General features: G+C 52.6%; 1 protein-coding gene across 1 annotated transcript; it reads right to left on the bottom strand.

Annotated features, from left to right (window-relative positions):
- Window positions 1-427: 427 nt before the first annotated feature.
- CTSB (cathepsin B) lies at window positions 428-14077 on the bottom strand. The gene is made up of 10 exons (XM_082481353.1): window positions 13976-14077; window positions 7747-7898; window positions 7097-7182; window positions 6182-6296; window positions 5819-5937; window positions 5058-5143; window positions 4252-4398; window positions 2705-2821; window positions 2007-2135; window positions 428-1883 (listed from the first exon to the last, which is right to left on the bottom strand). The coding sequence occupies exons 1-10, from the start codon at window positions 14058-14060 to the stop codon at window positions 1786-1788; spliced, it is 1134 nt and encodes a 377-aa protein (XP_082337479.1). The 5' UTR covers window positions 14061-14077; the 3' UTR covers window positions 428-1785.
- Window positions 14078-23968: the final 9891 nt, after the last annotated feature.

Below are 23968 nucleotides of genomic sequence, written 5' to 3'. Positions count from 1 at the left end.
GGAGGTATTTAAAAGACAGGTAGCCATGGTGCTGAGGGACACGGTTTGGTGGCGGTTTGGGCAGTGTTAAGCTGATGGTTGGACTCGATGATCTTAAAGATCTCTTCCAACCTAGACGATTCTACGATTCTATGCTCTCCCGTGCCTTGGTGCATCCTCCTCCCTGTTTCCCCCTGTGCCAGCATGCAGAGAAGCCGGGGGCAGTCCTGGCTGCGCTCCGGTCCACGTTGAAGCACCTTCCCCATCACCAGGGGCTGTCAGCACATGTCCCACTGTCACCAGTATGGCCAGAGGACAGCGCTGGGACTGACCACACTTGCATGAAGACAGAAGGGTCTCACTGGCTTCCACAACAGACGGAGCAACAGGAGACCAGTTTGAGGTGGTTTGAAGTCGAGCAGAAGCAATCGAGGGCCAGGAGCCGAGATCTTGGAGAAATCATTTATTGGCACAGTAGTTCCAACCATATACACCACAGCTCTGTCTCACCGGTGTCTGAGTAAGCAGAGGTAAGGGGGCTATCGTACAGTGCAAGGGGGAGCCCGCTGCGCGCGCTTCAGGCCTGCAGCCATATCAGCGATATAATTTGTGCTTTAAAATTTAAAAAAAAAAAAAAAAAAAAAAAAAGCTCTTTCACTATATTAGTGTTGGCAAATCACATGATTCCTCCTACACGGCTGTTACACTTTCCCCCAGTAATAAAAACAAGGTGTTTTTTTTTTCCTTCTTCCTAAACTCCTGTGGCTCAAAAAAAAAAAAAAAAGGAAAAAAAAAAAAAAAAAGCTTCAGTTGTGTGCAAGTTAGGGAGATGCCTCCAAGCATCTGCCTGAGCTCCTGGCAGCAGCCGTGGGGAACAGCCTGCGTCTCTGCTTCCTGTTCAGCATCTGCAGCCCCAAAGCACCACACCAGCTTTGGATGTGGCACCGTGCCACCACCCACCACCCCGCGCCAAGCTGCCCAGCCACTGAGGACAACTGGTTTGCTCTTCCCAGCGTGCTCCTAAGATGCTTGCAGGACGTTTGATCAAAGGCTCGTGGAGCTCCGGCCGGGCCCTTCCCCAGGATCAATAACCCCAGACTACAGCAGACAAAAAAAAAAAAAAAAAATTAAAAAAAAAAATAAAAAGCTGAGGAACAAGTGGTTTAAAACATCAACCGAAGGGATGGAGCAGAGCAAGCGGTGCACAAAGGACTTGTTGCAGGCAGTGGGGGCCTCAACACAGCTCCGGCCAGAGCCAGCCCCTCATCAAGTTCGTCAGTATTTTGTCATTAATAGGTCTAAATTCAATCAATTCAAGGCACACGCTAACACAGCCTGCTTGTTTTGGGTGCCACCAGGCAGACCAACCCAGCCAGGGGTGCGCAAATCGCCTGGCCGTGGCTTCCCAGCAGGGTCCATCTCCACTGCCCCACCAAGTCCCTCATCCCAGCACAAAGCTACTGCTTCCAACCTTCCCAGTAACAGACTGGGCTGGAAAGGGTCCGGGCTAACCGAATACCATGGTGCAAGCGGCCAGCGAGCCCTCCAGCAGTCCTTTGAGCAGGGAATGCCCCATAGCCACGGCCCACCAGGAGCAGAGGGCTCGTAGAGAGCAGTTCCACCTCCAGCTCCACTCTAACAAAAAAAAAAAACAAACCAAAAACAAAACAAAAAAAACCCCAAAGATAAAAAGCTTTAATAAAGTAACCTCAACTATAGTCTCTTAGAAGGAGGGGCTGTGCACCCAACCCGCTATCGGTTAAAAGCATCGGGGACTTGGGATTATTTGTGGTTTGATCAAGGGGGTTACACCCTCTTCCAGTACTGCTCCGGCCTGGGGATGCCAGCCACGATCTCCGACTCGATGCCGCAGTGGTCCTCTCCTCTGAGGATTTTGAAGAAGCCTGGAAGCACACCAAGAGCCGTAGTCAACCTCCCCATCGTGCCAAAGGAGAAGAGGGAAGAGGTTCCCTCCAGCAGCCCCCCTCTCCCCACACCCGCAGGCAGAGTTCTGGTGGTGGCCTCACCATTGTCCCCCCAGTCGGTGTTCCAGGAGTTGGCGGCCAGCCAGTACGGAGTGCCGTTGTCCACCCCCCAGCCCAGGATCCGGATGGCGTGGCCTCCGACCTGCTCGCCGGACACGTGCTGGTAGACCCCTGCGAGGCAACAAGGCAAAGATGTCACCAGGCGCTGCGTGTCTCCTCCTGCTTCAGAGCGCTGCCGGCTCATGAGACATTCAAGATCAAAGCCCAGAGACCAGCTGAGAAGGTGGTTTTTTGGTCAAATGGAAACCTGAAGCTTAGCGGAGCATCTGGAGGAAGGGCTGATGCTAAGCACCAGCTCAGCATGCAGCACACCCAGAAACACGTGGCACGGTCCCAAGGCTGGCACATCCCAAGCAGTTCAGAACAGGGAATTGGGGTCCACACCAGGAGAACCATCTGCCAGGATTTTACCTCAAATCCTAGCTGTTGTTCTCAGCTGCAATTCTGGGGGTTCCCCACTGGGGCTTCCTCCCTGAGACAATCCCGAGCACTTTTTCCCCTTGCTATAAACCAATGGATACCGGAGATGGTGTCTGCCCATGTTCTTGCAACACCAGGTGCTAAAGTGTGAACTTGAGAACTCCTTTCAGACTTGAGTAGAGGGACAAGGGGCACAAAAGACAGACCCTACAGATGAAGCAGGGAACAGGGCTTCCTACAGCTTCAGTGCTGATGCTCACCAGACTTGTACATCAGGAAGTCCTCATAGACAATAAAGGCTCCTTCCACAGGGCCATTCTTGTAGATCTCGGCCATGATTTCCTTCTCACTGTGAGGGACACCGTAGGATGTGATGCCTAGAGAGGAAAAAAATCCCACCATTAGTACGGCATTGTCAGGCCACACAGGTCTTGGGACAGCTGGACCGAGTTTGCTCAGCGTGCTCCTGCAAGACGCCTTCACAGAATCACAGAATGGTTGGAAGGGACCTCTGGAGATCATCCAGTCCAACCCCCCTGCCAGAGCAGGGGCACCTCCAGCAGTGGCACAGGACGGGGTCCAGGCGGGTTTGGAATGGCTCCAGAGGGGGAGACTCCCCCACCTCTCTGGGCAGCTGTGCCAGTGCTCTGCCACCCCCACAGGAAAGAAGTCCCTCCTCATGTTTAGATGGAATTTCCTATGTTCAAGTTTGTGCCCTCTTGTCCTATCACTGGGCACCACTGAAAAAAGACTGTTCCCATCCCCCCGGCATCCTCCCTTTAAGGATTTATAAGTATTGATAAGATCCCCCCTCAGTCTCCTCTTCTCCAGACTAAAAAGCCCCAAGTCCCTCAGCCTTTCCTCATAAGAAAGATGCTCCAGTCCCCTCATCATCTCTGTAGCCCTTTGCTGGACCCTCTCCAGCAGTTCCCTGTCCTTCTTGACCCGGGGAGCCCAGAACTGGACATAGTGCTCCAGATGTGGCCTCCCCAGGGCAGAGCAGAGGGGGAGGATGACCTCCCTCGACCTGCTGGACACACTGTTCATGCAGCCCAGGATGCCATTGGCCTTCTTGGCCACCAGGGCACAGTGCTGGCTCAAGGTGACCTTCTCCACTTAAAGGTTAAAATCAAACCCAGCTGCTCCAGAGGCACTGCCACAGCCAGGAAGGGAAAGCAGACTCCAACCATCCCTCTTTCCAGAGGGAATGATTTAACCAAAGTCCTATTCTGTATCCGAAGACCTATTCCAGACAGCTTCAGTGGGAAGGGAAGCTTTCCCCTTGTACATCCTTATTTCCAAAACCACCCAAATTACTTGAGGCTAAGACAAATCTCCAAGAAGCAGCCAAACCATCCTACAGGTATAGGGCTGGCTACCACCAAGGAGTAGGAAGGAGGTGGCTTAGACACAAGGCTTCCACAGAGCTCAGCACCATGCTCTTCAACTCAGGCTTGCGTACCGTGAGGACTCAGATCAGTTCCCCCACCTCAGTTGAGCCTCAGTAAATACAAACTGTGCATCTGCCAGGCTTATGTTTGCTCTAGGACCACCCATCCTGAGGGCACAGAAAATAACCACCATAAGAACCATCCTCTGCTCCTAGGGCCATGGTTTAGTGGTGGTTTCAGCAGTGTTAGGTTGATGGTTGGACTTGATTTTAAAGGTCCCTTCCAACCTAGACAATTCTATGATTCTATAAAACAGCTCAAGAAGAGGTCCAACCCTGCCAGCCCCACCAAGCTACCACTAGGAGCAGCTCTGGAGCTGCTGAGCATCAAGCAGTGATGGAGGCCACCTCCCTTACCGTAGTGCTTGTCCTCCTTGTACGAGGGCGAGTAGCCGGGTTCGCAGTGCCGGCTGCACCTGGGGGTTTCACCCCCCTCCCCGGTGCACGGCGGCCGGGAGCCGTTGACATGGTGCTCACAGGGTGGGATGGAGTAGGGACGGCAGCCTGTTGAGGACAGAGGCGGCATGAACTGGCTGTCCCCAAGCACCCCTGTCCCCCACAGCCATGCTGGAGAAGGTACCTGATGCCCCAAGAAAGGGTAAGACCTTTCTGACCTCCAGACCCCACAGATCAGCGGGGTATAGGCAGGAGTAGTTCTGCCACTGCCAGATGAGCAATCCCTGCATCAGCAATGGGTTTCCCCTCTGGACCTGCTTCCCACCACCTCCCTCTTGACAAGGTGATGGAAAAGATGGAAACACGAACCAACTCATGGCCACGCTAGGAGAAGGCAGAGGTTTCCAGTCTGGAAACCCCTCAAAGTTACTTTTTGAGGGGGAAACGTGTCAGGAAGACTCCTGCCCTCATCCACACTGGTATTGAACTGATCCAAAACAAGCAACAACAACAAAAAAATCACATCCCAATTCATTCCTGCTATGGAAGCAGGAACCTTGTGGGGTTGTTAAGTCTGGCTCCTGTGTCAAAGGGGTGACCAGGAGCCATGGGGACAGGAGCAGCCAGGTGGGATAGCAGAGGCATTTGAGCCCAGACTTGAAGGAGGGAGCAGCCACAAGGATGCAGAAGGACCCTGAAGGCCATGAACAGGTAATGGAGCAGAAATACTCCTCTTTGCTTTCACAAGGGTATCCACCAGGACTTACCCACATGGGAATCGTAGAGACCCCCAGACACGAGGCCCCTCTCTGTCCAGTACCTCCACGCACCGGAGGGGTAACCACCATTGCACCTGGAGAAAGAGGCAGCAGTTCCAGCTCCAACCTGCTCAGAGCCATCCCCGTTTGGGGGAGGCAAGGGAAATGGAACTAGCTTGGGATGGCTGAAGGGAAGCCTTCAGCACGTTGAAGGTTTTAAGTCTGTCCCTGCCATCCCCAGGACTTCTACACCTTGAGACACCAAAGCCTCAGGGCAAGAAGGAGCTAAGAGCACCAACGCCTCCAAATCCCAAAGCGGTGGTACCTCCTTACCAGGTCCCTGGTCAGCTTCTGTCCCCAGGAGCAGCAGAAGACACACAACTTGGACACCCAACTCCCCACCCTGCTCTCAACAAGCGCAAAAGCCACAGGCAGAAGGCTTGTGAAACCAAGGCTTTGGGGCTATTGGAAGATCCTTCCTTTGGCTTAGGCAGCTGCCAACGTTGTATGGGAAAGCATCGTTATGCGCTCGCCCTCCCTCTGCCATCCACCATCATCCAGCTACTGCTGGAGGCAGGATGTGGCCCCCTGGGACCTTCAGTCCATGCAGTCACCTTCATGTTCCCACTTAACTCCAGCATCTACAGCACAAACCACTGGTGGGACTTCCTGCTCGTTAAGGAGACTAGGAAGGCAGATCAGCATCTTCAGGTTGTGTCCCTGCTCCTCCCACCCACCTTTCAAGTGCACAAGAAGCAAGAGCAGCTCACCCCATGCCACACTCGAAGCCGCAGCATGACAGCAAGTCCTCCGCTGAGACTTCCACGCTCACCTTGGCGTTGGTGTGAACGCAGATTCTGTCGGAAATTGCTTCTACAGCACCGAAAGCCTGCGGGCAGCCCCAAAAACACAAGGGAAGAGCATTAGAGCCATTCCTGGGAGAGAAACCAGGCAACCTTCTGGCAAGGAGTGCAGCAAGCATGAGCCTGGCTGTGAGAAGCCCATCAAGAAGCTCAGACAGTGCGGGATCCCGTTTCCCCCCCATTTATGCAGTTCAGTAGCAAAGTCAACAGCATGGTTTTTTGCCCAGAAGTCTCTGTATTGACACAACGTTAAACCGGCCATACTCTTACCCAGCAAGAGCCACAAGAGCCCTGGTCTCTTATCTCATTGATGGTAGGACAGTTAGGCCACTGTGTCCGGGAGTCAAAGTTATCGGGCAGCTCCATGTCTGCAGCAAAATCCACCCTGCAAGTGAGAAGAGGGAAGTCCTGTTATAGAAACACCGGTGTAACAGGACTGGGTGCACAGGATTCTCCAACCTCCTCTGAAGATGACCTGGAGGACCAGTGCTCTTGTTCATAGAATCATAGAATGGTTCAGGTTGGAAGGGACCTTGAAGATCATCTAGTCCCTGCCATGGGCAGGGACACCTCCCCCCAGCCCAGGTTGCTCCAAGCCCCGTCCAACCTGGCCTGACCTCCAGGGATGGGGCAGCCACAGCTTCTCGGGGCAACCTGCACCAGGGGCTCACCACCCTCACAGGGAAAAAATTCTTCCTGATATTTAATCTAAATCTCCCCTCTTCCAGTTTGAAACCATTCCCCCTCATCCTATCACTACATGCCCGAGTAAGAAGTCCTTCCTCAGCTCTCCTGTAGCCCCTTTAGGTATTGGAAGGCCGCAATAAGGTCTCCCCGGAGCCTTCTCTTCTCCAGGCTGAACAACCCCAACTCTCTCAGCCTTGTTGTTTGCTAACTGAAGGAGAATAAATACTTCTGAAGTCCTCAGACCAGGTCAGCAGCTCCTCCAGTGTTTTGAGTTTCAAGGAGTACAAGTTATGAGATTGATTGAGTACCTGGCAGGACAGAGCATGGATGTTCCCCCACGCATGCTTCTGTGCTTAATTCCATACAAGATGTCCACCAAGCTACACGCAGGGGAACCCTGCTTACAGTCTGTTGAGGAGACCCTTATCCACTCCAGACGTACCAGGAGCATCCACACAAGCTTTTACAGGGCCCTCATCATCTTCTCCCAGCACTCACCTCTCAGGGAGCTTGGGCCCACCCAGGAAGGTGCCGCAGAGCTTCTTCACGTAGCTCATGTCAGCATTGTGGAAGTTGTGCCCTGCCTGGGAAGAGACACAGAGAAATGGGACGTGATTCTTCACAGCCACCAAGTGCATTGCTGGGACCAGCCTGGTGCTCCAGATCTCCCTCAAACCCAACCAGTGTCTGACACTTGCTATAAACCCCAGGGGCCAAGAGTCAAGCTACCTATAGACACAGAACAGAGCCCCTTCCAGGATCAGTGCATCATGACCAGTAAGCTAAGGTCCAACTCTCAGCTTTGGCCACACCAGCTTGGCTGAGGAGGGTTTGGCCAGGTCACCAACACAGCTTGCTGCTTGTTTCCAGCCTCCTGCAGTTTCCTCCTCTTAGCGTTGCTCCTACTCTACAAACTCATCAGTGCTCTGCTCCAAAGAGGAGAAACTGCAGTTACCGCCACTGCAAAAATCCCCGACAGCATTAACTCACTGGAGGAGTCAAGTGGGACCAAGGCTGGTTTGATGGGACCAAGGTTGGTTTGATGCAACCACCATGGTGAGACTCTCAAAACTTAGTTATCGAGTCCCTCAAAGAAACTGTTGAGCAATGCATCCAAAAAAACCCCCCAAAACCAACCCAGTACTCACCTTCCAGGTGGTGTTGAGCTTGTTTATGTGGTTGACCAAGTCAGTGGAGAGAGGTGGGTAGTAAGGAACGCTGCGAGCGCTGGCGAAGGCCACCAGGACACACAGGATGGACACGGACGGCCACATCTTGGATAGAGAATGGGACGCTCCACCTGCAGCCAGATTTGGACATTGTTGGAAACCTTCCCAGGGTGGGTTGGGACCGCGAGCGAGGGCTTGGCAGAAGGATGGTGGCAGCAACACATGGGAGGATAAAACACATGGCTGCACGGAGTCCCTCCCGATCCCGATTTACCCCAAAGGTCAGGAGAGACGCAGGAGCGGACTAATAACTCCCCTCTTGCAGCTCAGAAGAAATCAGACACGGTAACCCTGTTTGTCGACCACTGCAGGATTAGTAGCAACAGGAAAATATCTTTTGAAGCAGATCCAAGGGATTTGGAGGGTATTAAAAGCTGTGTTTACTTCCACAAAAAAAAAAAAAAAAAAAAGGAGAACCAGGACTAGGAGAAGGAATATGGCTGCTGCCTGTGCTGCCCTCCCACCGGGGCTTTTCATGATGGAGGCTGCGAAACCGCATTCCTTGGTGCAGGGCACCTGGAAAGTCCTGATTTGGGGAACGCAGAGGCAGGAGAAATCCAGGAGCAGGGCAAGAGTGGAGCACAGCCTCCCGCGCGGGAGCGCAAGCATCACCCAGCCCAAAGATGCTCCAGGGCTCGGCGGTTCCTCTGCTCTCCTGCCTCCTTTAAGCTAATTCACACCCAGTTGCCCCACTCCAATTTAACCCCCAACACCAGCAGAGCAGCCACCGCTTGCTCTGCGGCCCCACGCCTGACTTGGACACACAGACGGGCCACGAGCTGCTCAACTTCTGCAGACACACCAAGGCACCCTCCTCCTCCTCCTCCTCCTCCTCCTCCTCCTCCTCTTCCTCCTGTTCCTCCACAACCTCCCAACTCCTCTTCTACCAACCCCACATCCATGCCGATGAGCACCAAACCCGGTGAGCAACCCAAGACCTCGGATACTCCACGGCAGCCTGAACAGTGGAGATATTTAGGCTTTAATTCCTACTCATCTGAGCGAGCTGAGCGTGTAATCACCTTTGCGAGCCCGAGCATAAACCCTTCTGGGCCAACTGGCCCCAGCGGTTGGACATGCAGCTCTTGGCAGCAGCTCTCCGGTCCCCGCGGCAGCAGAGCGGGATGGGGATGGGGATGGGGATGGGGATGGGGATGGGGATGGGGATGGGGATGGGGATGGGGATGGGGATGGGGATGGGGATGGGGATGGGGATGGGGAGACAGACAGGCATCTCCATGCAGGCTGCCTCCACCCACTCACAGCCAAGTTTAGCTTTTCCGGAGAAGAAAACCCAGCAGGAGTGTCCTACTTTCTGCCAGCAACAAGCCCAGGCAGCTGCAGCTGACTGTATAAAGGGGCTTTTTTTTTTTTTTTTCTCTCCTTTCCCCCTCCTCCTTCCACCATTTATTTATTTTTTCCCCATGCTCTCAGCAAGATGCCTAGCCCAAAAGCCAGTTGAGTTCCAGCAGCACGTGTGTCCTACCCCTAAATCTCACCTCTTTGAAGGGTTTTCATGCATATTTGCTTGCTTAGAGGTTCCTTGAAGCCAAGGGACTCGGTGGCATTGCTGGTGGGACCGTTGTGCAGGTTATGCCCGGCAAAGCAAATATGCATTGCTATGGCTGGTGTGGTTTTCTGCCTTGTATGTCTTCAACATGGCCATAAGGAAGTTCAGGTTGGATGGGGCTTGGAGCAACCTGGGCTGGTGGGAGGTGTCCCTGGCCAGGGCAGGGGGGTTGGAACGAGGTGGTCTTTAAGGTCCTGTCCAACCCAAACCATTCATAGAATCATAGGGTTGGAAGGGACCTCTGGAGATTATCTAGTCCAACCCCCCTGCCAGAGCAGGGACATCTTAGAGCAGGTTGCACAGGAACGCGTCCAGGCGGGTTTTGAATGTCTCCAGAGATGGAGACTCTACCACCTCCCTGGGCAGCCTGTTCTACCACCCTCAAGGTAAAGAAGTTCCTCCTCATTCTATGCCTCTATGAAGCCTAGAGGTGACAGGCCTGAGCCAAAGCACTTTTTCTAATGAAAAATCTTAAAAAAAAAAAACCAAACCAAAACAAAAAAAAACAAAACCCCACAAACCTCTGTACTTCCTGCAGCCAACTCTGCATTTTTTTTTTTTTTTTTTTCCTGCAGCACAGAAGGGCGGCAGGTTTGAGGCCAGACGCCACCTGATAGACTTTTGCTTTCAGCAGCACGCTTGTAACTTCGCCAGCGCGTGGAAACTCGCCCCTGCAAAGCCTCCCGCAGCGATACGGCTGCTTGCACGGACCTCTCGCCGAACGGACACGGGAGATTTCACATCCTCGGGTTACCGGACCACACCGCCTGCAGGCTGCGAGCTCTGGACAACCCAAGACCCAACCGAGAGGGGGAAAGAAAAAAAAAAAAAAAAAAAAAGATAATACCAGGCGGTTTCCCTTCCGATGGGGCACTCGTGTTTTTAAGCTCTGCTGCGTCACATCTGCCCCGCGACGTGGCCAGCGGCCAGCCAAAACCCAGCAGAAGCGGGTTGGATGTCGCCCAGTGTAAACCAAACAGCCGGGAAGCAGCGGGTCGTTCCAGCTAACGAGCCCCTTGCCAAGTCCCCTAACGGGCACAAAGCATCCCCATGGGCCATGGGAGAGTTGGGGTTCCTCAGCCTGGAGAAGAGAGGGCTCCAGGGAGACCCTAGAGCCCCTTTCAGTCCCTAAAGGGGGCTTATAAACCGGGGACAGACTTTTTAGCAGGGCCTGTTGCGATAGGACAAGGGGCAATGGTTTTAAACTAAAAGAAGGAAGATTTAAACTAGATATAAGGCTATATTCTTTCCTGTGAGGGTGGTGAGACCCTGGCCCAGGTTGCCCAGAGATGGTGGTGGCTGCCCCATCCCTGGAAACATTCCAGGCCAGGTTGGATGGGGCTCTGAGCAACCTGGTCTGGTTGAAGATGTCCCTGCTCATGGCAGGGGCTTGGACTAGATGGTCTTTGAAGGTCCCTTCCCACCCAAACCATTCCATGAAGTCTCCTATGGGCATGAAGTTTCAGGGGTTGGGGTCGGGGGGAGCTGATACTCTCAGCTGCGTGGCCCGGAGTATCCCAAAATCTGGTGAAGGAGGAAGAAGAAATCCTCTCTCTCTCTCATGTGATTTCTCCCTCCTTACCACCCTCCCTCCCCCCGCCGAGGTTTTCCCGAGCTCCCTGTGCACAGCAAATCTATATATAGACCGAGCGCAGGAGCACGGGACGCGCGGGGCCAATTTCCACCGCCTGCAAGTCACGTGCAGCCGGCGGCAACGCAGCAAGCAAGAAAAAGCTGCTGGTTTCCACCATCGCCCACCACAACCCCCCTCCCTCCATCCTTTCTCCCTGCAGACACTGCCCGCGGTGGCGTTATCGCACCCCTCCTTCCCCCGCCGCCCCTATCTCCTCCGCACACACCTCCGTCCCCCTAAAGCCCCACGGTTCTGTTAACCACCACCAAAAAAGCAACACCAAAACCAAACTTGCATAACAGCCGCTGCGCCCGGCAGACGGCTGCTCTTCTTTCCACGGGGTGAAGCCTGCGCAGTTTCTCCAGCCACCCCAGGAGATCCCTTTCCCTTTGCAACCCCCAGGTCTCGGGATGTACCCCACAGCTTCAGGAGATCCCCATCAAGGGCTGTCTTCACAGGTCACATCCCACCACAGCTTATTAGCCGGAGAGCAGAAGCAAAGTTTGGCTGTCGGACTTTTTTTAAGACATGGCAGCTTCACCCTGGTAAACTCTCCGGATGGCAAGAGGACGTTGGGGGCTTGCAAAAAGCCCCCCTGAGCTTCTCAACCTTCTCTTGGGCTCCAGAGACCTGAGAGCTGAGGACAAGTCCCTCGTCACCTCCTTTGGGGTCTGAAGTATCTGGTAATGCATTTTCATAGAATGGTTTAGGTCAGAAGGGACCTTAAAGATCATCCAGTCCAACCCCTCCGCCCTGGGCAGGGACACCTCCCACCCAACCAGGTTGCTCAATTTCTTGAAGGATGAACAAGAAATAACTCCAGAAAAGCTGCTTCCCACCAGCACGCCTGACCCTGGGATGGGACTCTCACCATCCCGCCAGCTGGTTGCTTAAGAAGAGGAAATTTGGGCCCCCTGAGTGGAGCCCTTCAGCCCCAGCTGCCAGCCACCGAGGAGGAACCACTTGAGGCCGAAGGCCCTCTGACATGAGCTGCTCAGAGCAGCTGCGGCGTGAGGAGGAAGAAGAGCACCCGAAGCGAGATGGCTGCGACTGATGCTGCACCACCCACCCGCAGTCCCTCTGCGCCTGCGACGGCGCAGGCAGAGAGCCAGAGAGGAGGCAACGTCACCCAGGTGCCTTCTCCATCCCTCCAGAGCAGAAATGCCTTCTCCATCCCTCCCGAGCAGAAATGCCTTCTCCATCCCTCCCGAGCAGGAGATCTTGAGGAGCCAGAGGCAGTGCCTTGTCTGCTTTCCCAGGGACAGGGTTCCCACTATTTGGACCACGTTATGCCCGAGATCAGCATCATCCCACGGAGATGCACAGTGCCCGCAGCGGCGAATCCCTCTGCTGAGTCCTACCATGAAGGTCTTCTCCGCATCACCCAGAAATCAAAGCCTGCAAGTCCCATTTAACTGGGTATTTCACTGCACCATCAATAAAAAACCCCCAAAACAGGCTATTCCAAGCCCTGCTCACATGACTCAGCTTAGCCAGGAGATAAGTCCCAGCCCTGAAGCACCTCTCAGCTCCTCCGCTGTCTGGGCCAAACCCCTCCAGGCACAGACGGAGTCATCCACACACCTTTTTCCAAGGGTTCCAGGGAGATAGATAAAAAGCTGTCCCACCCTCACAACTCCCCCCTCCCCCCCCCCCCCCCCCAACCCCTCCAGGCTGAGAGGTTCTCAGCAAAGCCCCAGTCACGCGTCCTCCTCCAGCCAGTCGCCCTTTGCCCAAGCCGAGCATTGTCCTTTGTTCTGGCTGCCAGTATTTCTTTCTGCCTGCCTCTAAGCCACAATAAAGCGCGTGTATAAACAGAGCAATCCAGCTTAGCTGGCTGCGCCGCCAGGTTAGCTTGGGCGCCCCAAACTCACGGCCTGGTGACTTCACCACAGCCATTACTGCATTATCAAAGCTTGATTATTTTTTTTCCTTATTTACCAAAAAAAAAAAAAAAAGCATAAGCCACTCTTCTCCGTACCCATTCCTTTCCAGGAAAGCCAAACCGTCAGGACAGGTGAGATATGGAGCAAAAATACATTTTGAGCCAAGTCGCAGCGCTCAGCTCCGTGTTCGTGCATTCGCGGAAAGCGCGAGATTCCTCCCCAATGGAGCTGCGCTGATTATTTGTGTTTCTCCTCCAGACCACAGGCTTGCACAAGACCTCAGCCGCTGCAGCGGCTGCCCTGCGCTACTGAAATTCCTCATCCTCATCCTCACCTTCGCAACCCGGAGGGAAATACAAGGAGGGAGCGACCTTTGCTGGATCACGCCTGCAAGCGCGACCCCCAGACTGCGATGTATGGACGAGAGGTATATCGCAGGCCAGAGAAGCAGCTTTTACCCAGCTCCATCTCCGCACCACGGTCCCGATTCCAGACCCAAGCTTGGCCATGCATCACAGGATGTTCCCAGAAGCGGTTCGGCGGGTGCCAAACAGACCTCCTTCACATCAGCTGATGAGCTGGGCTGGGTTTCAGGGTGGTTTCCCCCCCCCCCCATCTTCATGATGAAAACAAGGTTTCCTCTCTCCTCCTCTGCCTCTTGCAGGAAGGTTTGCTGGTTTGGGAGATGCGCATCTCTCCTGCGACAAACCTCGCCCGCAGCCGCGCCGCACAGCATCCCTCCTTGGACTCGCCCCACCCAAAAATCTCCCCCCCCCCCAAAAAAAAACGCAGCTGGAAAAGATGGCAGACGCTGCCCCAAAGGGAGGGGGTTCGCAGGGTTCCCTGCCCGGCTCCGCTGCTCCCCACGCCGGCAGTGGAAAGGGGGTGCCCCATCCTTCCCCACCCCCCCACGCGTGTCCCCCTGCCCCACGCAGGGCAGCATCCCCTCCCCTTACCTGTCCCCGCTGCAACGCCCGCACCCGCGATCCGCTGCGCTCCTTATGCCCGACACCCCCTCCCCGACCCGACCCCCCCCCCCTTTCCCCCGCCGGGACTCACCGCCCCGCACAGCCCCGCACAGCCCCCGCCGGCCCCGTGATCCCTCGGCGGCCGCGGAAGGGGCCGATCCCGGCGGCTGAGTCATCCCGGCCCCGGCCCGCCCCCGCCGTGACCGCATCCTGCCTGCTGCCCGCCTCCTGCCTGCTGTCTGCTGCCTGCTCCCCGCCTCCTGCCTCCTCTCTGCTGCCCGCCTCCCGCCTGCTTGCAGCTTGCCACCATCCCTCGATTCCTTCCTCCAGCCTGCCTCCATCCCACCTCCATCCCTCTTGATTCCCTCCTCCATCCCACCTGCATCCCTCTTGATTCCCTCCTCCATCCCACCTGCATCCCTCTTGACTCCCTCCTCCAGCCTGCCTTCATCCCACCTGCATCCTGCCTCCATCCCTCTTGATTCCTACCTGCATCCCACCTGCATCCCACTTCCATCCCTCTTGTTTCCCTCCTCCAGCCCGCCTGCAGCCTGCCTGCTTCCCTCCTCAGTCCCCCGTGCATCCCACCTCCATTCCTCCTCAGTCCCACCTGCTTCCCTTCTCCATCCCACCTCCATCCCTCTTGATTCTCTCCTCCAGCCCACTGCTTCCCTTCTCTGGCCTGCCTGTCACCTGTTGCTTCCCTTCTCCATCCTGCCCCCATCCCACCTGCATCCCTCTTGATTCCCTCCTCCAGCCAGCCTGCATCCCACCTCAATCCCACCTGCTTCCCTTTTCCACCCCACCTCCAACCCTCTTGGTTGCCTCCTCCAGCCTGCCTGCAGCCCACCTATATCTTATCTATCTTTCCTTCTCCAGCGTGCTTGCATCCCACTCCAATCCCACCTGCATCCCATCTCCATCCCTCTTGGTTCCTTCCTGCAGCCTGCCTCCATCCTGCCTCCATCCTCCTCCATCCCATCCAGTTTGCCTCCTCCATCCTGCCTGCATCCTTCCTCAGTCCCACCTGCATCCCGCCTGCTTCCCTCCTCCATCCTGCCTCCATCCCACCTGCATGCCTTCTCCATCCCACCAGCATCCCACCTCCATCCTACCTTCATCCAGCCTCCTTCCTGCCTGTTTCTCTGCTGCATCCCACCTCCATCCTATCTCCACCTCCTGCCCATCCCACCTCCATCTTGCCAGTGTCCTTTGAAGTTTTCATCTGGAAGTCCAGCAAGTTTTTACTGTGTTACTGTGTTAACTGACTTTTTTCCCTTCATTTTGGCTGATTTTCAGAAGACAGAACAGCACATAAAGGTTGTCTTCAAAGACAGTTTTCAAGCCCTGTTCTAAACCACAATGATGCTAAAGCTTCTCTTTAATGACAAAGACCATCCTTTTTTTTTTTTTTTTTTTTTCTCCATTCTCATCCCTCTCTGAGAGAACGTAGGAATAAAATATATTCCCCACCACCCTCAGAAGTGGACAGACTATTTGGCCTGGAAGGGAAAACAATAACGGATCAGTGAGCAGAAGTCTCCTAAAACCCAGCAGCCAGAGTGGAAAATCAAAGCTTCTCAGCATCTGTGAAGAAAATCACTTTGGACTTATATCAGACATCGAAAAGGGGAACCCCGAGACCTCCTTAGCAGGAACCGAGAGAGCAGCAGGGATGGTCAGTGGTGCTTCACAGATGGAGCAGAAAGGCCGATCTGCAAAGGCCGGGGGGATGCAATGCTACTGGTTGGCTTCTCTAGACTTTCAGGCGGCTTTAGATGCTTTACAGGACCTCGGGCATGATGGCAGGGCACAAGCAGATGCCAAACAGGAGGGAATAAAAGCATATGATTAATCCTCATTTCTTCCCAGCTATGTCTGCGGCGCCCGGGCAAGGCTGCTCCAAACTCTCCAGCCAGCTGAGAGCGTTTCTGCACCCCTTGGCTGTTGGTGAGATGTCTCTCTCTCTCTCTGTTGGGTTTTTATGAGCATTGTGCCTCATACATGTATTTTTACATAAGCTTTAGTATTCGCATTCTACTTTTTGCAAGTATTTTATATATTTTCTCTAGAAAATCAGTGAGTATACTTCCCCCCCCCCCCCCCGACATTTATGTCCAATCATTTTTTTGGTCGCATTCACCTTTTAAAGATTGATTTTGATTTAGAAGGCTTCCTATGCACTTGACTGCATACCCCAGTGTTTGTGGAGTAAAATTGGAGAGGTTGTTGCTGTGTTTAAGTGTATTTATGCTTCGATACGCTCTGTGCAAAAGTCACAGAATCACAGAATCATAGAATGGTTTGGGTTGGAAGGGACCTCGAAGACCATCTCGTTCCAACCCCCCTGCCCTGGGCAGGGACACCTCCCACCAGAGCAGGTTGCTCAAAGCCCCGTCCAACCTGTCCTTGGTTGGATCCTTGGTCCAGAGGTCCTTGAACCATTGCCTGCCTTTACATATAGTTTTTAACCAGCAAAGAGTAAAGCCCTTCTCTATGTTTTTATTTATGATTCAGTGATTAAAATAATAATTAAAAAGTAAATAAATCACTCATAACCTGCCTAACCTCCCTCTGACTCACACAGGATTTCTTCACTCTGCTCATTACTTTGTAGTTTTCTGTGTTGCTTGTGAGGATTTTTTTTTTTTGACATAAAACACAGGCAAAAGAACCCAATTTTTGTCCCGCCCTTTGTAAGATGTGGCTCAGAAGTCCTCGGCGCCGCCAGCCACGTGGCCACGGCGTGTGATGCCGAGGAGCCAGAGTCAGGACATCAATGATGCTCCTTTTTTCCCCCAGCAACTTGAGGCAGTTCCCTCTTTATTCCCAATACCTCCTTATTTCCGAATGGGCTTTTGCCTAGAAGTTCCATATTAGCAATTTTAAACCTGCACAGTCCCATAAAACACCTTTTGGTCTGTTATGGGGCACCACGGAGCTCATCCTTTGGGCTGTGCCCATGTCCTCTGCTCTTTGTCCCCGAGGGAGCAGCTGCCTGGTTTTCCGCAAAGACTTTGCGTCTTTTTCAAGAACCGAAAGCCTGAACTAAAACTTCATGTGGACTGACGGCCTTTCTGCCCCTCTTTGGGGAAGCGTTGAAGTTGCCAGCCCTTTTTCAGTCGGTTTGGGCTGAAAACATGCTAATTTTTGAGATGAGTTGTTTTTATATACGAAACTGAGTGCAGCCAGGAAAGTTTCTGCATTAAGAGATCGTCTCCAGGGAGCCCGTAAACCCCTCGTGTGCCCAAACCAGGCATGAAAGGACCTTTTTTTTTTGCCTTTGTGGGATTTTTTTTAGGTGTATCAGAGACATAAACAGTGTTTGCTTAGGCTATGGTGAGCTGCAGCCTCTGGAGGAAGATCCACCACTACAGGAATAAGATAAGGAAAACAGCCAGGAGGTCTTGGGCAACCTTCTCTTACTGCTTGGTAAATCACTGCTGATTGACTCATGGTGTCCCCCGCTTCAACGGTAGGCGGCAAATAACTCCTAACGATCTGCTGCAGGACCAACACCTCTAAGTTCAAGAAAAAAAGTTTCTATACACTTTCATCTCCCACAATAATAAAAAAAAAAATCCTAAATAACGTGGGTATGGTGTGTGGTGTTGGTGTTTTTTTTTAATTTTATTTTATTTTTTATTTATTTCCAGGGTTTGAAATCCTTATTGCTTAGGACAAGGGTATGAAATGCAGATTTATTTAACAAACAAATAACTTGGCTTGGCTTAGGGTAGGAGTGAAGCGTGCTCCTCCCTGACCCCAAAGCCTGCGCTTTGGGCTGCCAGAGCTCCTTCGAGGTGCATCCACCCTGTTTTTTCCGAATTCACCTTTATCAGCCACTTTTAAACACTAAAAATTTACTTCCAGAACAACACTACAGAATTTGCTCTTTGAGGTCTTTCCTCGCTCCTTCATATTTTTATTCTTGAGTTTGCGTCACTCTTCAAGTGTCACAATTCGTCCTCAAAAGTCAACACTGCCCTTCTCAATGCCAGTTTTCCTCTTCTCAGCTGTCTTGTGGTTGGGCGTTGAACCACCTAATCTACAAACTTTTGCAGGTTACCCAACATGAGCCATTTAGGAAGTCAATGAAATAAATGGAATAAATGGAAATAATGAAATAAAAATGCATTTTTGGCCCAAAAGACATTACTTCAAGGGTGCGTATCACCATTTATTGCTTTAAATTGACAATAAGCCAGCCAGGATTCGTCAGCCATGTCATTTTAGACAACATATCTGGGTTTTTCATCTGTAAAAAAACAAAACCAAAACCAAAAACAGTGTCTCAGCGATTTGAAAGCGTACATCAGATGTACATCTTGTACCCAAATTTGCAAACTGGTTGATTTGAATATGAGTTATATCTGCGTCCCTAACAGCCATCTATCACTTCTGTAGATTTTGCAGCTGACTTGCACGGCCCCGCAGCAGCAGAGCGTCTCCCGCGGCTCATCAGTTGGGTTTTGATGGGGATAATAACGGTTATTACGGCTGGATCAGCTGCCAAAGTAAATAACTCGCCCAGGGCGACTGGTAAGCAGGATTTTATGAAGCCCGAACCCTGCCTGATAAATCCTTAGGGGCAGACACCGTTGTAGTTCTCACCTCTCCAAGGCAGCTGGGACATCCTGAGTTCTAATCCTCATTTTTGACAGCTGCCAGAGCTACTGCTGGAGCATGTGGCTTTAAAAAGTTCACCGAAACATGCCTTGGACTGGCTGTTGGCTAATTCTGCCAGATTTAGGCTTGTCCAGTAGCAGATGGGGGTTTTCTTTGACCAGATTTTTCTAACCAGAGAGAAAATTAGCTTTGCTGCCCGCATTGAGCGAGATGCTGGCCAGGCTGCCCCGGCTGCTTGCTCCTGTGGTGGGTGGGAGACAAGGAAAGCAGCACAATGCCACGGGGATGGCCCCCCATCCAGGGGGGAGACGTGGGAAGGGTTGCTTTGAGGGACAGAGCCTGGCTTTGCAGGTCTCCTCTTTCCCCCTTTGTAGGTTTGGTCCGTATCGAAGCCAAAAATGGCCAAGCAGAAGGCAGCAGTCCCTGGCCATGCCATAAGGGCATTGTAGAATCGTGGAATCATAGAATGGTTTAGGTTGGAAAGGACCTTGAAGATCATCCAGTTCCAACCCCCCTGCCATAGGCAGGGACACCTCCCACCAGACCAGGTTGCCCAAGGCCACCTCCAGCCTGGCCTTGAACACCTCCAGGGTTGGGGCCTCAACAACCTCTCTGGGCAACCTGTCCCAGTGCCTCACCACCCTCAAAGTGAAAAACTTCTTCCTAATGTTCAATCTGAACCTGCCCTCTTCCAGTTTAAAGCCATTCCCCCTCGTCCTATCGCTACATGCCCCAGTAAAAAGTCCGTCCCCAGCTCTCCTGTAGGCCCCCTTTAGGGACTGGAAGGCCATAATAAAATCCCCCCAGAGCCTTGTCTTCTCCAGGCTGAACAGCCCCAACTCTTTCAGCCCGTCCTCATCAGCAGAGCTAAATCCAACACGGAGCCTGGATTTCCATCCATGCAGCAAGGCAGGTGGAAAGTGGGGGGGTCTTGGTGTCCTCCAAACCCCTGTGCACCCCTTTTGCCTTACACTCCTGATTCTCCTTAAGAGGCTGAAGGTCCCTTCTAGACCTGGAGAATCCCGCAGCTCCCTGTGAATCATTGCAAACTGGGAACGCCGGTTCCCTGTAAATCCTTGCAAACAGGGAACTCCGGTTATGCAAACATGCAGCGCCTGGTGACTCAGCCGAGCTCACGAGGAAGCCAGTGACTTTGCCGGGAGGTGACTCAGAAATGGGTGACATAAGCAAAAAAGTTCCTTCCATCATTGCTGAGACAAATCAAATCCAGATCTGGATGAGACGGTGAGGAAAGAGCCTGCTGGCCCTGGTTGGGTGGGGGGGGGGCAATGGCAGGACTAGCATTTGCTCCTGCAAAGTTTCACAGAATAGTTGGAAAGGAGATTAAAGATCATCTAGTTTCAACCCCCCCCGCCATGGGCAGGGACACCTCCCACCAGCCCAGGTGTCTCCAAGTCCCATCCAGCCTGGCCTTGAACACCTCCAGGGATGGGGCAGCCACAGCTTCTCTGGGCAACCTGGGCCAGTGCCTCACCACCCTCACGCTGAAAAATTTCTTCCTAATATCTAATCTAAATCTCCCCTCTTTTAATTTAAAACTCTTACCCCTTGTCCCATCATTTCACTCCCTGATCAAGAGTCCCTGACCAAGAGTCCCTCCCCAGCTTTCCTGGAGCCCCTTTAGGTACTGGAAGGGGCTCTAAGGTCTCCCCAGAGCTTTCTCTTCTCCAGGTTGAACAACCCCAACTCTCTCAGCCTGTCCTTACAGCAGAGGTGCTCCAGCCTGCTCCAGACCATCTTCGAGGCCCTCCTCTGGCCCCGGTCCAACAAGTCCATGTCCTTCTTATGTTTATGTCCTTTTGCATAGCTACAAAATTCACCCTTGGTTCTAACACAATGCAAAATCCTTGTCTACGTTAAACATTAATAGCATTTTCCATATTTTCCCTTGAAAAACTCTCCTTGGTTCCCTTGTTTCATCTTTCTTATCTTCCGGGGGTGTCTCCCCTCCTTCAATTTCAAGCAAACAATGATCAGCTGTGCCCAAAGAGGTGCCAAACTGCTCTGATCTGAAGTTGGAAATGTCTTTCTTCATGTCTGGCATGTAAGAAAGGCTGAGAGCAAAACTCTTCCTACATCTGGTTTGAGACAGACCTTTGTACCTCAAATACAGTGTTCAGTTTTGGGCCCCTCACTACAAGAAAGACATTGAGGTGTTGGAGCGTGTCCAGAGAAGGGCAACAAAGCTGGTGAGGGGTCTGGAGTACAAGTCTTATGAGGAGCAGCTGAGGCAACTGGGGGTGTTCATCCTGGAGAAGAGGAGGCTGAGGGGAGACCTTATCTCTCTACAGCTCCCTGAAAGGAGGGTGCAGCAAGAGGGGGGGTGACCTTTTCTGCCAAGTAACAAGCCATAGGACAACAGGAAAAAGCCTCAAGTCACACCAGGGGAAGTTTAGATTGGATATTAGGAAAAAATTCTTCAGGGAAAGGTTCAACAAACGTTGGAACAGGCTGCCCAGGGAAGTGGTGGAGTCCTCATCCCTGGAGGTGTTTAAAAGACGTGTAGATGTGGTGCTGAGGGACATGGTTTAGCCGTGGTTTTGGCAGTGCTAGGTTGATAGTTGGACTTAATGATCTTAAAGGTTCCTTCCAACCTACACAATTCTATGATTCTATGGTGTGAACATTACTGCTTAATTATTATTCAGTGTGGCCAGACCTCGCTGGCCAGCTCTCGTGGCAATTTTTGACTGTGGTACTCTTGGAGCCAGAGGTGGACCTCTGTGTTTAGCAGTCCAGGACTGATGTTTATGTTTTTCATCCACAACTCTGGCTGATTTTTGAGTTTACAGCAACTTTTTCCATCTACTCTATTCCCGGTCAAGGGCGCTTCTTCCTCAGCGCTTTGGGCTGGACAAGCTCCCCAGTCCTGTCTCCTCCTCAACTTGGGGCTTGCTATGGTTCCAGGTAGACCAAGATGTTCCTCTTGGGAAACACTGTACCTCCATAGCACCTTTCCCATGTGCTTTCTATCTGAGGTTTCAGACATGTTCAGATGCTTTGGGGCAGATGCTGTGGCCTCATTTCCCTTTGTGGTACATGCCTGACTTTGGTCTTGCTCCTACTGTAGCCCAACCTCCATGAAATTCAAGAGTGGTGGTAAGTGCTCAGATGTCAGCTGCCCTCCCTGGGCGCCTGATCCTGACCTCCTCCTTCCATCACTTACTGAGCTCATGCCTCGAGCTGCCCAGCCACAATCTCTGTCTGTCTGTCCTGGCTTGTGATGGAAAGCAGGAGCTGACTTCCCCTGCGTGCCCCTCTGTGGTCATCCCCCACTCAGATGACAGGTTTGCGTAAGAAAAGTCAAGGATGGGGAGAGCTCTTGTGCTTCAAAAAGAAACCTCCAGCTGGCCTCGGAGGAGGAAATCCACTGGAAAGAAGAAGTGAGAGACAAACAGAGGCACTGACACGCATCACGAAAATTTGCATCCAGAGCATATTTTTTTTTTCTGTGGGTGCTGGACAGTGGGATGGATAAAGCAAAAAACCCTCTTTCATGTCCTTTGTAGGACCAGCATGTCAGTGCTTTCCATCAAGAGCACCTGTGACATCCTGACTTCACAGGGAGAGCTTTGGGCACAGCTCTTTGGGGTAGCATTTAACAATTTGCCTTTCCCTGCAGGCTCAGAGGTTGACCGTGGCCAACACAAGAGCCTGAGCAAGGTGGGCCCCTGGGCTCTTGGCTGATGGACCTTGCTCCTACACTCAAATGAGCCTTCCCTCATGGTACAGGGTTGGGAGGATGCTTTCACAAAGTGGCTGGCCAAGGAACGAGGCTGTACTTGCCCTTGTCTATTCAAAGAGACCCCCAGACTCTTATCTGTGTCATTGAATTTGTCTCCATTTCTTGAGCTGTCCTGCTCACAGCATGAAATGCGTGTTGGGTGGATTCCGTCAAATCCAAAATACGCCAAAATATTTGTCCTGTACTGTGTTTGGGTGTGCTAGACAGTATAGGGATGGAGGCTATGTCTTGTACATGCAGAACTGAGGTTCAGGGAGGTATCTGTTCCACTGCAGAGCCATTATCACTGTCCACTTTGCAGAAGAGAAACTGAGGCATAAATGGTCCATCTCATGGTGAGCCCAGATGGAGAAACCAGCAGTCCTGGCCCATGGGGAGCCCTGCTGCAACCACTTGGCCATGCTGCCTGCACCCTTCTCCTGCCTGCAAAGCTAGAAGGGCTGCTGGCTCCTGGCAGGAAGGGAAACCTCCCAAGAATCCTCAGAAATGGGTGGGTTTTGGTGGTCCAGTGAAAGGTTATCTCATCAGGCACCGTGCCAGGCTCTTGGTGACGTGTGCGAGTCTGTCACACACCGAGGGCCGCCTGGGACCCATTTTCTCCTGGTAACCCTGTTTTTCCCTGTTCTTTGCTTTGTTTATACATAAGCCTCAGGGGGGAAATGGAAATAGGAGGACAACTGGTGGAACCGGAAATCAGGGTCATTTGTAAGGAGCTGGGGCAGGAAGGGCAATGCGCTGGGAGGGTTTTCTGAGGGTCAGCAGTGAGGGACTATGGACCGGGTGAGACGGGTACCTAAGAGACAGCCTGGGCCTGTTTTGGATATAGGGGGAACTGGAAACAGGATTTATTTCATTTTAATTTATTTATAAAAACTGTGCGGGATGAGGAGGCTGACAGGGAGTTTCCCACGGGCAGGAGGGACATGCTGCGCCGTCCACCCCAGTGGGATCCCGCTCGGGAGCTCTCAGTTTGCTGGACGAGGCCAGACCGGAGAGGAAACCAGTCTGGTTCAGGCTGCACTGGTTTTTGATGCCATCTCGTGGTCTGGGAAGGCTTTACAAAGGGATGTGTGCAAAGCAGATTTTCTTGGCTCGACAGAAAACTGCAGAGTCAACCAGCTCCTGCTGCCGCTTCCCAACGCATCTCAAAAGCCGGCTCTGGCCCCATCACTTTGAACAGGTCTCATTCCTGGAGGATGATTTCCACCACCTCATCCTATGTCTGTTTAGGAATTGCCACTTCGAATACCTCTAGGGAGCTGGGACATCTCATCCCATCTCATCCTAAGCTCCTATGGGGAAAGTCTCTCACCCCAGCATCCCTCCAAGAGAGCGGAGAGAGATGAGCCAGGAAGGTTCACCTCCCTTTCAGCCCCAACCCTCTCCAGATGTGACCATCACCCTCTGTCCCCTCAGAACAAGGTCGGGTGGTGCCCTCTTTCTGCCCCTCCCTAAAAGAAACAAAGACCCACTTCAGAGGTAAAGAAAATCAGGAGATGATGAGATACCAGAGCTTATCTGTGTCTACAGAAGAGATTGAATCAAGTCGCAGCCTGATGATACCATTGTCAGCTGCTCAGGCTGGAAACAGCCTCCCGGCACCACATTTATTGACCCTCGAAGAAATTGGTGGGAGCATTTAAAGTGCTTGCTGGCAGCTCAGTAAAGCAACTGCAGAGCCGTGCTTCG

Source organism: Vanellus vanellus (genome assembly GCF_965231255.1).
Source record: "Vanellus vanellus genome assembly, chromosome: 3".
In the NCBI taxonomy this organism is placed as follows: Eukaryota; Metazoa; Chordata; class Aves; order Charadriiformes; family Charadriidae; genus Vanellus; species Vanellus vanellus.
Note: the sequence above shows the minus strand (reverse complement) of the source record. Positions and strands in the feature narration are given on the sequence as shown.